This window comes from Vipera berus, assembly GCF_964194415.1.
Source record: "Vipera berus genome assembly, chromosome: 1".
Lineage (NCBI taxonomy): Eukaryota > Metazoa > Chordata > Lepidosauria > Squamata > Viperidae > Vipera > Vipera berus.
In genome coordinates, this window is record NC_138202.1 from 343,741,135 (window position 1) to 343,754,650 (window position 13,516).

A 13,516-nucleotide genomic window follows, 5' to 3' on the forward strand; every position below is an offset into this window, starting at 1 on the left:
GTGTTACTTTTCTCTACTTCTTTTATTTTACTTTTTGGCTTTTCCCACAGTTCTCTCCTGAGTTCTGGCTTGTTTCAAACTGTTGCTGAGATCTAGCCTTGATTTCAGATTCTGTCTGTATGCTATCTGGCTCCAGTCCTGTGTTCTGTCAAGCATCATTCCGTACCCTGCTTTTTGATCCACCAATCCTTGGTTCAGTCTATAGATTAGCTTCTGCATTGCATAGGGCTGCAGCTAAAGCCTCTTTAATTCCTCTCTCCATTGTGAATGGCTTTGTCAGAGGAATAAGCCTTCTTTCCCTCCTTATAACCATGCTCCATTCACTTTTATTAGCTGGTTGACAAAGAGAGCTTCTGTAAAAAGATTTCTCAGGTTTATTCACAAGCAAGTATTACCATGTCAACTCAGCAGAAATGGAACACAAGAGTTAGTTTGGTAACTGGGGGCTGTGTTAGCAGCCATAAGCAGAGCCATTTGAGCCTGATTTGGCCATGAGTGTCTGCTTTTCCTTTAGAGCAGAGGTGGGGAGCTATGGCCCTTTTATGACTTGTGGACCTCAACTCCCAAAATTCCTGAGCTAGCCAAGCTGGCACATAAATTCTGGGAGTTGAAATCCACAAGTCATAAAGGGGCCATATTTCCCCACCTCAGCTTTAGAGACTCAAAAAAATTCATCTGTATTTTTTTTGAAAAAAAACAACCGTGCCTGAAATTAGGAACCAGTTCTAGGGAACAACAAGCTTCCAGAAACCTTCTATGCTTACAATGCCACCATTCACTGGTGGCCAGAGAGTGGATTGCAGCAGCTGTTTCAATTTGGATGTTAGAGGGTCAATAGAAATACAAGCTGGACTTCTAAAGATGTTGATTTTGGCCTTTTCTTTTAGACATTATCTTGGTTTCTTCTGGGTTCCACTCCACCATTTGACTGTTCTCTCCCAGAACCTTACAGCTCAATTTTAGTTCCCCGTGGCATGTATCCATGCTGTACATATGACTTGCACATTACAGGGCACATGCAATACAAAGAAATAATCCTTTATTTTACATTGTGGGTAACATTTTGTATGAATACCTTGGTCATAGTAAATATTATCCATGGTCTTGCTCTCACAGAAGAGCATTCTGAAATTGAATGAATTGGGACTTTTGATTAATTGTCTCACTGCACTTTAATTCTTTGTATTGCAACAGCATCAACCTAATACCAGTGTGTTGCATAAAAGGGCAGTTGGGTCTATTGTGCTCACTGCCAGCCATTGTTGCAATTGCTGAATACCTCAAAGAATAGAACTTTAGCTCCAAAGTCCAAACTGGCAAATGTTATAATAAGAAAGACATAATAAGGACAGGTGCTGACCAATGAGAACATTCAATCTAGAGCTGGTTTATTGCTACCTTAAGCCATAACTCTCTTTCTTCTGTTTATGTGTATCAGTCCTTGAACATTATAAAGTCAGGGTTTGGTTGATAGCAATTTTCAATGTTATCTTCTTGCCACACTTTGTGCAAACGTTCTGGTTCATGAGAACATAAAGTTCATGTTAGAAAGTCCTGCGGTTGGTCATAAAATATGACTTTAAGAGGTGGCTGTGAGGTTGGAAATCTGTTTTGCTCTGCCATGGTAACCGAGGTATTGCCAGACTGCTATATTCTCTTCTTCAGTCATCGTTATCTGATTAGGCAATATTGTTTACATGATGATGAACCTGCCAACTTATTTAGATTTTTTTTCAGGCATTTCTCTATAGATTCTCATTTATTTGGAGATAAAATAATTTATATATGAGAAGTGACACTATATGTCTATTGAAAGTGAGGCTGTTTTCTTTTTTAAGCCCACTTTTTTGGTAGACTAGAAGAAGTTCTGGCTGCTTTTAGGATATTTTATCCTGTGGTTTTATTGTGATTTTTTTTTGTGGGCTCTTCTACAGCCTCCTCCTCCAGCTGGATAGGTTCGTCAGTCAGGAGCTGCAGTCTTCTAGAGGCCCCAGTTGTAGGGAAATTTTGTTCAAAATGTGGGAGACACTCCTCTCTTTCACATAGAAGGGAATGGTTTTCTAAAAAGTAGGTTTTCTGCTGCTGAGACACTTCCTTCTATAACAGTGTGGCTTGGGACATACAGCATATGCTCTTCTCTCTTCACATTGTTTTGCCTGTTTATTTGTGCAGATAAAAAATAGGGCTCTGTAGCACTGATTCAAAGGGGGAAAAATCTTCATGGTATATAAACAAGTTCCCATAACACCAATCAACTACAACCGGAGGGAAAGACACTGCTGCTTTGAAGAGCTACAGACAAGTGTTTTATGAACTCCCCAAACAGCAAAAACCAATTTTGGTTTTGAATCTATAGTGCTAACTGCTGTAATGCATAATATAAGAGATAGCTGTTTGGGGACTTTGCTAGAGAGAGATGCATATCATATAAATATAATGATCTTTGCACAACAGTTTTATTCAAAGTCATCGGTTTTGGGGATTCACAACATACCCTGATATTCGGGGTCAATGTTGACTCTTGGAGACTGCTGGAGTAGTTCCTGCAGATCTTTGGAAATTGTTTGCCATTGCCTCCTTTCTAGAGCTGAGAGACAGTGACTGGCCCATGGTCATGCACCTGGCTTTGTACCTAAGACAACTAGAACTCACAGTCTTCCTGTTTGTAGCCTAGTGCCTGAACGCCTACTCCAAACTGGCTTTCACCTTGAAATAATTAGGAATATCTAAATTGTAAACAATCCATTTTAGCCAGAATCAAGTACTGGAAGGCTCACTGACCAAGAGTTCCATATTTAATTTAAATTTGTCAAAAGGTCATCCAGTAGGGCTATTCCAAAAACCAACTTATAACTCTAACCTGTGGGCTTAGAGTTATGCAGTGTTCTAACTTCCATTAACATCCTAATTGCTCAGGTGTGATGGAATTTATTTTAGCATCTGGAAGATCATAGGTCCCTCACTATACTATACTACAATAAATGGAGTTTCAGAGTTTAGATCATCTGTAATTTGTTTTAATGACCTACAACAGGGGTAGACAACCTTGGCTCTTTTCTGACTTGTGGACTTCAGCTCCCATGTCTGGCTCAGGAATTCTGGGAGTTGAAGTCCAGGAGTCATAAAAGGTTGCCTACCCCTGACCTACAGGCATTTTCATCAAACTAAAGAGAAATTTTGTTTAATTAGCTGATGAGACTTTCTACCTGGACGGCAAATGAGAATGAGGCATTTCCTGCAAAGGATATAAGGCAAGGAAGAAGGCCTCTTCTACAATAATGTACATTGCTCCAGATGGGAGTAATTTGAATTAAACTGAATTTGAATTAAAAGGAAGTGTTCATTTGAACCTTCTTTTCCAAAGAGCATATGGCTGTTTATTTGGAAATGAGAGCTATTTTATTTAAGGGGATATACTACATGACTAGTATGGGTAGTCCTCAATTTATGACTGCAATGGAGCCTGCCCATTACAGTCACAAGTCATGATGGTCATAAAGCAGGTCATCACATGACAGACCCATTTCTGTCATCTTTTTTGGGACAGTTATTAAGCAAACACAGCAGTTGCTAATACCATGAGCTATGAGCCCTATTTGCTGAAAACCAGAAGTAAATTGTGGATACATGATTGTGGGATAGTCCAAATGGCTAAATGTGGGCTGATTGCCAAGCACCCAAAATGCACTCCCAGGACAATGGGAGGAGGTGTCCACACACCATAACTTCAGAAGCAGGTTGTAAATACTTTTTGGGTGCTCCCTCGTAACTTCAAATGGACACTAAGCGAACCGTTGTAAGTCAAGGACCACCCTGTATGTTGGTGGTTGCAGTGTTAATTGAGGCTATGATCAGACTGCTCAGTACAGTCATAATGAGCTACCAACATTTTCTTTACTTCTGTATCGTCCATTATGAGTCATAACCCCAAATGTATTATTTGACACCTGACGCACTTAGCAATATTGGCATTTGCCTAAGGAAGCAGAAAATTTTGGAAATGCTGTTTATGGAGTACTGTCTTATTTAATATTCTTGCCCCACTGCAGACTGCAGATACCTCTGTAAAATAGGACAAGGGTGCTCAGTTCCATGCGGAGAGAACTTCAGCGACACTCCTAGAAAGGAACAAAATGTAGCCGAAGACCTCTCCCAGAACTCATTTTCTCATCAGTAGAAATAGGAAAATGTTAAAACCCTGTTTCTCAACCTCAAAATTTTAAGGTATGTGGACTTCAATTCCCAGAATTCATAGCTGATTGGGGAACTCTTGAGAGTTGAAATCCACAAATCTTGAGGTTGCTGAGGTTGAGAAACACTGCATTAAAAGGTTTCCTCTCAGTGTGTATGAGTAGCTATTTATAGGGAAGGGAGGAGAGCAGGAAGGGTGATAATTATTTCCTGAGAATTCTCTTTCCGTATTTCAAAGGAACCCATTGTTCCTTCTTGTGTCATTCATGTTTCACAGAATTATAATCATCTCCTATTTCATGTTCACTGCAGGAGATTTAGTGCTACAGCATAGAATCAAAGGGTAAATAAAACTGTGGCGTTGAAGGACCTTTGGAGATCCCCTGCTCTAGCTTTTTTGATCCTATAGGTGCATGGACTTAAAATTCTGAGCAATGGTCACATTGGGGGGAAATGACCTGGTCCAGCCTTTGGCTGCAGGTGGAACCAGAAATGTACAATACAATACAACTCCAGTATCCCCAAAATTGGGTGATTCCAATGAGGAAGAGAGCCTCACAGCCTCCTATCTGAGGTCTATTCTTGTTTTCCCAATGTATATGTGGAAAGGCAGGGCTAGATGAATCAAAAGTTGGAATTAAGATTGCCGGAAGAAATATCAACAACCTAAGATATGCAGATGATACCACTCTAATGGCAGAAAGTGAAGAAGAACTAAAGAGCCTCGTGTTACGTGTGAAGAAGGAGAGTGCAAAACTTGGGTTGAAACTTAACATTAAGAAAACCAAGATCATGGCATCCGGCCCTCTCAATTCCTGGCAAATAGATGGGGAAGAAATGGAGGTAGTGACAGATTTTATTTTCCTGGGCTCCAAGATCACTGCAGATGGGGTCTGTAGCCAAGAAATTAAAAGACGCTTGCTCCTGGGGAGGAAAGCCATGGCAAATCTAGACAGCACACTAAAAAGCAGAGACATCACCCTGTCAACAAAAGTGCGTATAGTCAAGGCTATGGTCTTCCCAGTTGCAATGTATGGATGTGAAAGCTGGACCATAAAAAAGGCTGAGCGCCAAAGAATTGAGGCCTTTGAACTATGGTGCTGGAGAAGACTCCTGCGAGTTCCTTGGACTGCAAGGCGATCAAACTGGTCAGTCCTAGAGGAGATCAACCCTGACTGCTCTTTAGAAGGCCAGATCCTGAAGTTGAAACTCACATACTTTAGCCACCTAATGAGAAGGAAGGACTCACTGGAGAAGAGCCTAATGCTGGGAAAGATTGAGGGCAAGAGAAGAAAGGGACGACAGAGAATGAGGTGGCTGGATGGAGTCACTGAAGCAGTAGGCGTGAGCTTAAATGGACTCCAGAAGATGGTAGAGGACCGGAAGGCCTGGAGGAACGTTGTCCATGGGGTCGCAATGGGTCGGATACGACTTCGCAGCTAACAACAAAATATGTGGAATAGCCCACGCTGAGCTTGTCGATCGGAAGGTCGGCAGTTTGGCGGGTCGAATCCCGAGTGCCGCGTAACAGAGTGAGCGCCTGTTACTCGCCCCAGCTTCTGCCAACCTAGCAGTTCGAAAGCACGTCAAAATGCAAGTAGAAAAATAGGGACCACTCCGGTGGGAAGGTAACAGCGTTCCGTGCGCCTTTGGCGTCTAGTCATGCCGGCCACATGACCACGGAGACGTCCTCGGACAAGCGCTGGCTCTTCGGCTTTGAAACGGAGATGAGCACCGGCCCCTAGAGTCGGAAACGACTAGCACGCATGTGCGGGGGAACCTTTACCTTTACCTTAACTTAAGAAACTGAGATCTTGCCTTAATCAAGTTCAGCTATCTTTTACTGTTTTTCTATGAAATTTGAGCTTTTTGTCTATTGTAAAGAGGGCTAAAATGTGTTCTCTGTCCCTTCCCTTGCTGCCATTGTCAGTTGTTGCTTCAGATCCCCTTTCCCTCAAATAATAGTTTGATTGGTAGCATTGTTAAAATTAATTCCAAAACTGGGTTATTAATGTTACTTTTTGGTTCCTTCCATTGTTTATTCCCTTCCATATGCAAGCTATTTCAGAAAGTAGGCGAGTCATCTCCTGTGCATTGGTAAAAATACTGCAGAGAAAGAAACTTGACTCAGAGGAAGGGACTTTGGAGACTTTATCAACATACCCATGTAATCTTCTCAGCAGTAGCAATACAGAAGTGGTCAGGCTGTCAGTTGGACAATTAGGAAAGAAAGTCTCTCGAACTCATGGCTAGCGAAAATACACTTTACTAAAAGCCAAGTAGTTACAGTGGAGCAAAACTAGATCTGGAATTTTACCTGCAAAGCATCTGCTTAACTTTTCCCCTGACTTCCCATCCCACCCCCTATGGTTATCAATTGATGTCTAATGGTATTCAAATAAACTGTTTTGCTTACAATCCCTGGCTGCATGAGCTGGATGGTACTGCATTCCATCAAGCGACCTTGGAGCTCATGGGTGACCCCCCTGGGACAGCATGAAGAGTAGTTTCGTTTCCCCATCTTCTACCTCCTACCTTATGCCCAGTCCTTTCCCGCTTGGTGCAATATGGCAGATTATTAGGATCTACAGGATGTTCTAAGATGGCGGCGCCTGGAATGGCTGCGGCTGCATTGGCTCTTGAAGGCGAATAGTTTTGGGAGGGATAGTAAGGGCTATAGGCCACATGATCAGGAAGATTTTAATGTGTTTGAGCAACATGGTGGAACTAAGGTAACATACGACATACGACCGACAATCTTTGCTGGCCTGGCGAGTTTCTAGTTGTTTTGGAACTGTTGATGAGACCATTAAAAGTCGTTGGCGCTGTTTGAATTTGTTCTACCAGCAGCAAGATCTGACTGCTGGCCCAGTGATGGATTGTATTGCAAATCAGGGCTGTTTCCAGAGGAGGCAGAGGAGGAGAGGACCTGGAGCTTATGGGGCGAAGGAACTGGATGAGGCTGTCGGCAGGCCCAGAGGAAGAGAGAGAGGCTTTTGGAGGAGTTGGTGGCGGCGGCAGCAGCGTGCTCCAGGGGCGAAAAGAAGCAAGGCCTCTTTAAGGAAAGGGTGGAAGAGTCAGTATCAGAAAAAGGAAAGAAGGCGAGGTTGTCAGAATACAAGCTAACTTGAGGGCTAATCCACATGGAGCCCCATTTCCATCTGTCCTGTGTGCCATCGTTCACTCCCTAGAGACTAAAATGGACAATGTGAAATTTGAGCGGGCCCCGAACAAGGAGTATATATCGGAGGTGGTGACCCTTTGAGAGCTGTATGCAACGAAATTTCATTTTGATGTATGCCGATTGGTGTACATTCAAAGTGACAATAAAGTTATCATCATCATCATCATGGGACAGCATGAAGAGTAGTTTCGTTTCCCCATCTTCTACCTCCTACCTTATGCCCAGTCCTTTCCCGCTTGGTGCAATATGGCAGATTGGCATCTAGCGAAGCATTGGAGGGGTACCAGCGTGGCAGACCTGACACAGACATTGTCACTTTCTGGAATGGTGTTTTCAACTTCCCAGTCTAGTCAATGGCCTTGAGATTTCTTGGATAACCTTCTGTCCAGTAATAATAGTCGGTCTGACCTTACTTAGATTCTGAACTTATTCAAAGTTACCCAGTTTTCTAAAGCCAAAAAAAGGTTGAAATAAAATACAAAATAATGGAGGATTTTTGATACTTTACTCACCATTGGGAGCATGCTTGGGCAACTTCCTTCATTGCAAAGCTGTCTCTTCTGTCTGTTGCTGTAATTATTTTTTAATAGAAGCAGGTTGGAAGCATTGCTGCTTAAAAATATTTATATCTTATCTTCCCTAGTGAGTGAGGTCCCAAAATATATTTGTCACTTCTCATTATTTTGAGGAGCTTAGAGAGAAGTGAAGCTACATCTCAGACTTTCTATTTTTTTGTCCCCCCTCCCATACTAACTTGGTTTATCTTTTTTAATCCACAGGATTGTGTGCAGCTGAATCAATACAAACTGAAAAGTGAAATAGGAAAGGTAAGGTTTATAGCACCTTATTCTCTTATTCCCCAGGGTTGGATAGAATGTAGATTGAAGTTAACTGGGAGGTCACTTGGATATTTTGCAGTAAAGTTTCTGTCTCCTTCTGAGTTTCTAAAAGTATTTAAGGAATTTAGACTAAACTAATTTAAAAAATATTTCTAAAACCGGAAATAATTAAACACTCTCAGTTTTGTTGCAAAAAAGGATCATTATGAAGGGGGTGGGACAAAATTCAGAAGAATTCTTTGTAGGAAAGATAATTCTTTAATTGAAGATTGTTGTCAACTTTAGAATGAGCATGGTTGCAGCCATCTTTTTCCTTCATAAGAAGAAGGAGGAGGAGAAGGAGGAGGAGGAAGGGGGTCATCTAGTCCAACCCCCTGCTCAGGCAGGAAACCCTATACCATTTCAGACAAATGGCTGTCCAGCATCTTCTTAAAAACTTCCAGCCCCTACCCCTACTGCTATCATGTTACCCCTAGTCCTTCTTTTCATTAAACTAGATCACAGGTCGGCAACCTGCGGCTCCGGAGCCGCATGCGGCTCTTTGAGCCGTCTCTTGCGGCTCCCAGCCGCCCGGTGCGCGCGCACCTCTTCCAACGGGCAGTGGTGCGCGCGCACCTCTCCAAATGGAGAGTGGCACCGCCCGTTTGGAGAGGTGCACGCGCACCTCCCCGAATGGGCGGAGGTGCGCGCGGACCTCCCCAAACCTTTGGAGAGGTGCGCGCGTACCTCCGCGCGAATGGGCAGCGGTGCCGCTCTTTGAGGAAGCTGCCGCGGCCCGTCTGCGAAGCTGCCGCTTTCGGCAGCTTAGCAGACGGGCCGCGGCAGCTTCCTCAAAGAGCGGCGCCCCTGCCCATTCCGAGAGGTGCGCGCGCACCTCTCCGAACGACCGGAGTTGCGCGCGCACCTCCCCAAACCTTTGGGGAGGTGCGCGCGTACCTCCGCGCGAACGGGCAGCGGTGCCGCTCTTTGAGGAAGCTGCCGCTTTCGGCAGCTTCCTCAAAGAGCGGCGCCGCTGCCCCTTCGCACGGAGGTACGCGCGCACCTCCCCAAAGGTTTGGGGAGGTGCGCGCGCAACTCCGGTCGTTCGGAGAGGTGCGCGCGCACCTCTCGGAATGGGCAGGGGCGCCTTTCTTTTTGAGGAAGCTGCCACAGCCCGTCTGCGAAGCTGCCGAAAGCGGCAGCTTAGCAGACGGGCCGCGGCAGCTTCCTCAAAGAGCGGCACCGCTGCCCATTCGCGCGGAGGTACGCGCGCACCTCCGGTCGTTCGGAGAGGTGCGCGCGCACCTCTCGGAATGGGCAGGGGCGCCGCTCTTTGAGGAAGCTGCCACGGCCCGTCTGCAAAGCTGCCGAAAGCGGCAGCTTTGCAGACGGGCCGTCGCCGTCGGGCAACCGGGAACCGGTTCCATCTCATTTTTAAAAAAATGGCAGCCGCGTGCGTCCGCGCATGCGCAAAAAACCTTTTTGCGCATGCGCGTGCATGGACACACGCACGCGGCTCCCTCTTTTTTTAATTTGTGATGGAACCGGTTCCCAGTGGCTCTTTTTCTTTTTTAGGTTGCCGACCCCTGAACTAGATATACCCAATTCCAGCAACCATTCCTTATATGTTTGAGCCTCTAGTCCCCTCAGTTGCCACATAGCACGGAGCGAGGGGGTTTGCCAAGTATTGCGCTAGACAAAACAGACTTTCTCTCTCAGACTTTCTCTCATGGGAACCAAGGTCATCAGCTTCTCCCAAGACTACAGGCTGGGCATTTCATGAAAAGGCCACCAACAAGCTGAGTGGGGAAACGTAGTTGCTTGGATAGTTTTGGGGGCAGGATTTCTTAACTTTGTATTGGGGAATTTTTATGCATCTCTTCAGACTTGGTTTCACTTTTGAAGTACCAATAATCTGTATCTGTAAACATGTTTTTTGAAGAATTTGCAAGCCTCAGAGTTCTGCTTTATTTGTCTGTCAATCGGAACCTTGACAATTGGCTTGGTAACATGTTAGCTTCCTATTTTTAATTTTTTTTTCCAGTTAAAAGAATCTAGCTTAAGCTTAGGTGTGACTGGAGCTTGCAGGATATCTGTGGACATATTGGTTTCATAGGCACTACACTTGGGACTCAGGGAAGAAGGACGTGGGGGATGAGTTCTTGAGTGCAAGTATGAGCACTCTGTATAAGTACTGTATTAGTGCCAATAATATTAAAAATACATTGTTGATTGTATTATTAATCAATTTCAGAACTATTTGTCTGCAACTTTAGATTTAAATAATTTTAAAGTGAAGTTTCCAGGTTGAGTTTGATTTTGCGCGTGTGTGAATTTACAGACACATCCAAAAAGCTTAGCTGCAAAACATCATTGGTTTATCTGTTGCCTTTTCAATTTTTAAAAAATAGTTTCAATTTATAGCCCTGGTAATCCCTGGAAATCTTCCACTCAAAACCAGGCAACCTTCCTTAGCTTCAGGGCTAATTCTTCACCAGGGGACAAGCATTTTTATAAACATTTCCACCCTCAGAATTGGAAATAATAATTTTAGAAAGAAAATACTGGTATTTATCACCCGCATTTTTCATGAGGAAAGCTCAGGTAAGGAAATAATAATTATTGGTTTGCATTATCATTATAATGATACCTGGAATTGTAATTATTACTGTTACACTTTCCTTTTCATCTAGGAGGATTTTCCCTGGCTGTCTGCCTGGAGTCCTCAGACATGATATAAAGACTTTTAATCACCTTTAATGCAGCCAGTTGTTGGAACTTCAAAAGCCCAACCTTTTTCAACCATGCCAATGGGCCTGGTTATTTTCATTCAGATGCAGTGTAGTTTAACTATTTCCTCAATTCAGAAGTGTCCCAGAGCTGGAAGGCATTTTAGAGTGAATAGGTGAATAGTTTCCCTACCTGGAGGTTGGTAATAAAAGCAGAATTACAGATAATAATAATAATAATAATAATAATAATAATAATAATAATAATAATAATAATAATAATAATAATAATAATAATAAGAAGAAGAAGAAGAAGAAGAAGAAGAAGAAGAAGAAGAAGAAGAAGAAGAAGAAGAAGAAGAAGAAGAAGAAGAAGAAGAAGAAGAAGTAGTTGGAAGGGACCTTGGAGGTCATCTAGTCCAACCCCCTGCTAAGGCAGGAAACCCTATACCATTTCAGACAAATGGCTGTCCAGTCTCTTCTTAAAAACTTCCAGTGTTGGAGCATTCACCACTTCTGGTGGCAAGTTGTTCCACTGATTAATTGTTCTAACTGTCAGGAAGTTTCTCCTTAGTTCTAGGTTGCTTCTCTCCTTGACTAGTTTCCATCCATTGCTTCTTGTCCTGCCTTAAGGTGCTTTGGAGAATAGCTTGACTCCCTCTTCTTTGTGGCAGCCCCTGAGATATTGGAACACTGCTATCATGTCACCCCTCACTCTTCTCTTCGTTAAACTACACATACCCAATTCCAGCAACCGTTCCTTATATGTTTTAGCCTCCAGTCCCCCAATCATCTTTGTTGCTCTTCTCTGTACCCTTTCTAGAGTCTCGACATCTTTTTTACATCGTGGTGACCAAAACTGGATGGTAGCATAAATGAAGACATTTTCTTTGGGGGGGGGAAGAGAGATAAATCTCTTTTACCAGAGGAGAATGATTTCTGTTTGCTCAGAAGCCTTTTTGTAGGCTTTTAAGAGCTGCACCCCAAAGGTGGAATAATCAGAATCCAGGATAGACTTCACTGAAGGAGGGGGAAGTTTTTAAAGAGGTAGAAAAGGTGCCTTAATCCTTTAAGCCACCACCCTGCTTGTTTTTCATTATGTTGTTCTAAGCATTTCAAAATGTCCAGTACATTTCTAATATTGTCCCTCAACTGTCTAGAGATCACAATTTTCTTGCATAAAGATACCATGTCAATGTTCAGAAGTTATACAAGACGTTTCTTGCATAAAGGCCCCGTGTCAATGTTCAGAAGGTGTAGAAAAAGTTTCTTGCACAAAGACCCCATGTCAAATGCTCAATAGCTGTAGAATTGGATTGCTGCAAAAAATGTAGAATGCCGGAGCAGCTCAGGATAATTATTTATAATCTGGAGCTGATTGGACTGCTCAACCCCTTTTTATAGCTAATCATCATCATCATCCCAAAACTACTGGAGCACCACTTGAACACCATTGGCATTGACAAATTCACCATTAGTCAATTGCAAAAGGCGGCCTTACTAGGAACTGCTTCCATCCTGCAATGATATCTATAATACCATCAAACATCCACATCTGCCTATCCCAGGTCCTTGGTAAGGACTCGATAGGTAGACAGGAATGCCAAATCCAGTCTGAACATCTGGCTGACTGTGCAATTAATAATAATAATAATAATAATAATAATAATAATAATAATAATAATAATAATGCCACCTAGGATGCTGGCAGCAACCCATGTCAACCATTAGTGCCAGTCAAATTGAGTGTTCAGTTGACTGAGTTTCATGTTTTATGAATAAAAGTTTTATAATAATAATAATAATGATGATGATGATGATGGAAGGGACCTTGGAGGTCATGTAGTCCAACCCCCTGCTCAGGCAGGAAACCCTATACCATTTCAGACAAATGGCTGTCCAGTCTCTTAAAATCTTCCAATGCTGGAGCAGTCATAGCTTCTGGAGGCAGGTTGTTCCACTGAATAATTGTTCTAACTGTCAGGAAGTTTCTCTTTAGTTCTAGGTTGCTTCTCTCCTTGATTAGTTTCCATCCATTGCTTCTTGTCCTGCGTTCAGGCGCTTTGGAGAATAGCTTGACTCTTTCTTCTTTGTGGCAGCCCCTGAGATATTGGAAGGCTGCTATCATGTCACCCCTCGTCCTTTTTTTTTAACTTCTTTTTCTGATACCAAATACATAGGTCACATATAGGTTTAAAAAGGTGGGGAAAGAAAGACAAAACACACTCCCCTAACTGGAGAAGAATAATAGGTCTGGCCATCTTGCATCATTACCCTTCCGTACAGAGGATAATAAAGAGCAGGCATCAGGAATGGAAGGGTACAACCATCACAGAGAGAAATTATCTTCTTTAATAGCACTACATTTTAGAGCAAAGCTGCCAACAACCTCTAAGCACTAAGCAGTTTTTGGCAGCCTAAAAAGTTGGCAGAGATCAAAAAACAGATCCCCGGCCTTGTTCTGCTGGATGACAGCATCCAAACACTGCTCTATTTCAGGCAGTTCCTTACCCAGGCAGAAAGCCATGTCGATCTGAAGTGGACCAGTGGACCAGATTATTTTTACAGTGATTAGAAGCTGCAAAAAATTTGTG

At 43.1% G+C, this 13,516-nt stretch overlaps 1 protein-coding gene across 2 annotated transcripts in view; it reads left to right on the forward strand.

Annotated features, from left to right (window-relative positions):
* Window positions 1-13,516, forward strand: part of CAMKK1 (calcium/calmodulin dependent protein kinase kinase 1) — a 139,122-nt gene that overhangs the window by 69,785 nt on the left and 55,821 nt on the right. For both annotated transcript variants that reach the window (XM_081314145.1, XM_081314144.1), the window contains exon 3: window positions 8,155-8,202. In XM_081314145.1, coding sequence (XP_081170271.1) covers window positions 8,155-8,202 — 48 coding nt within the window. The remainder of the gene's footprint in view (window positions 1-8,154; window positions 8,203-13,516) is intronic.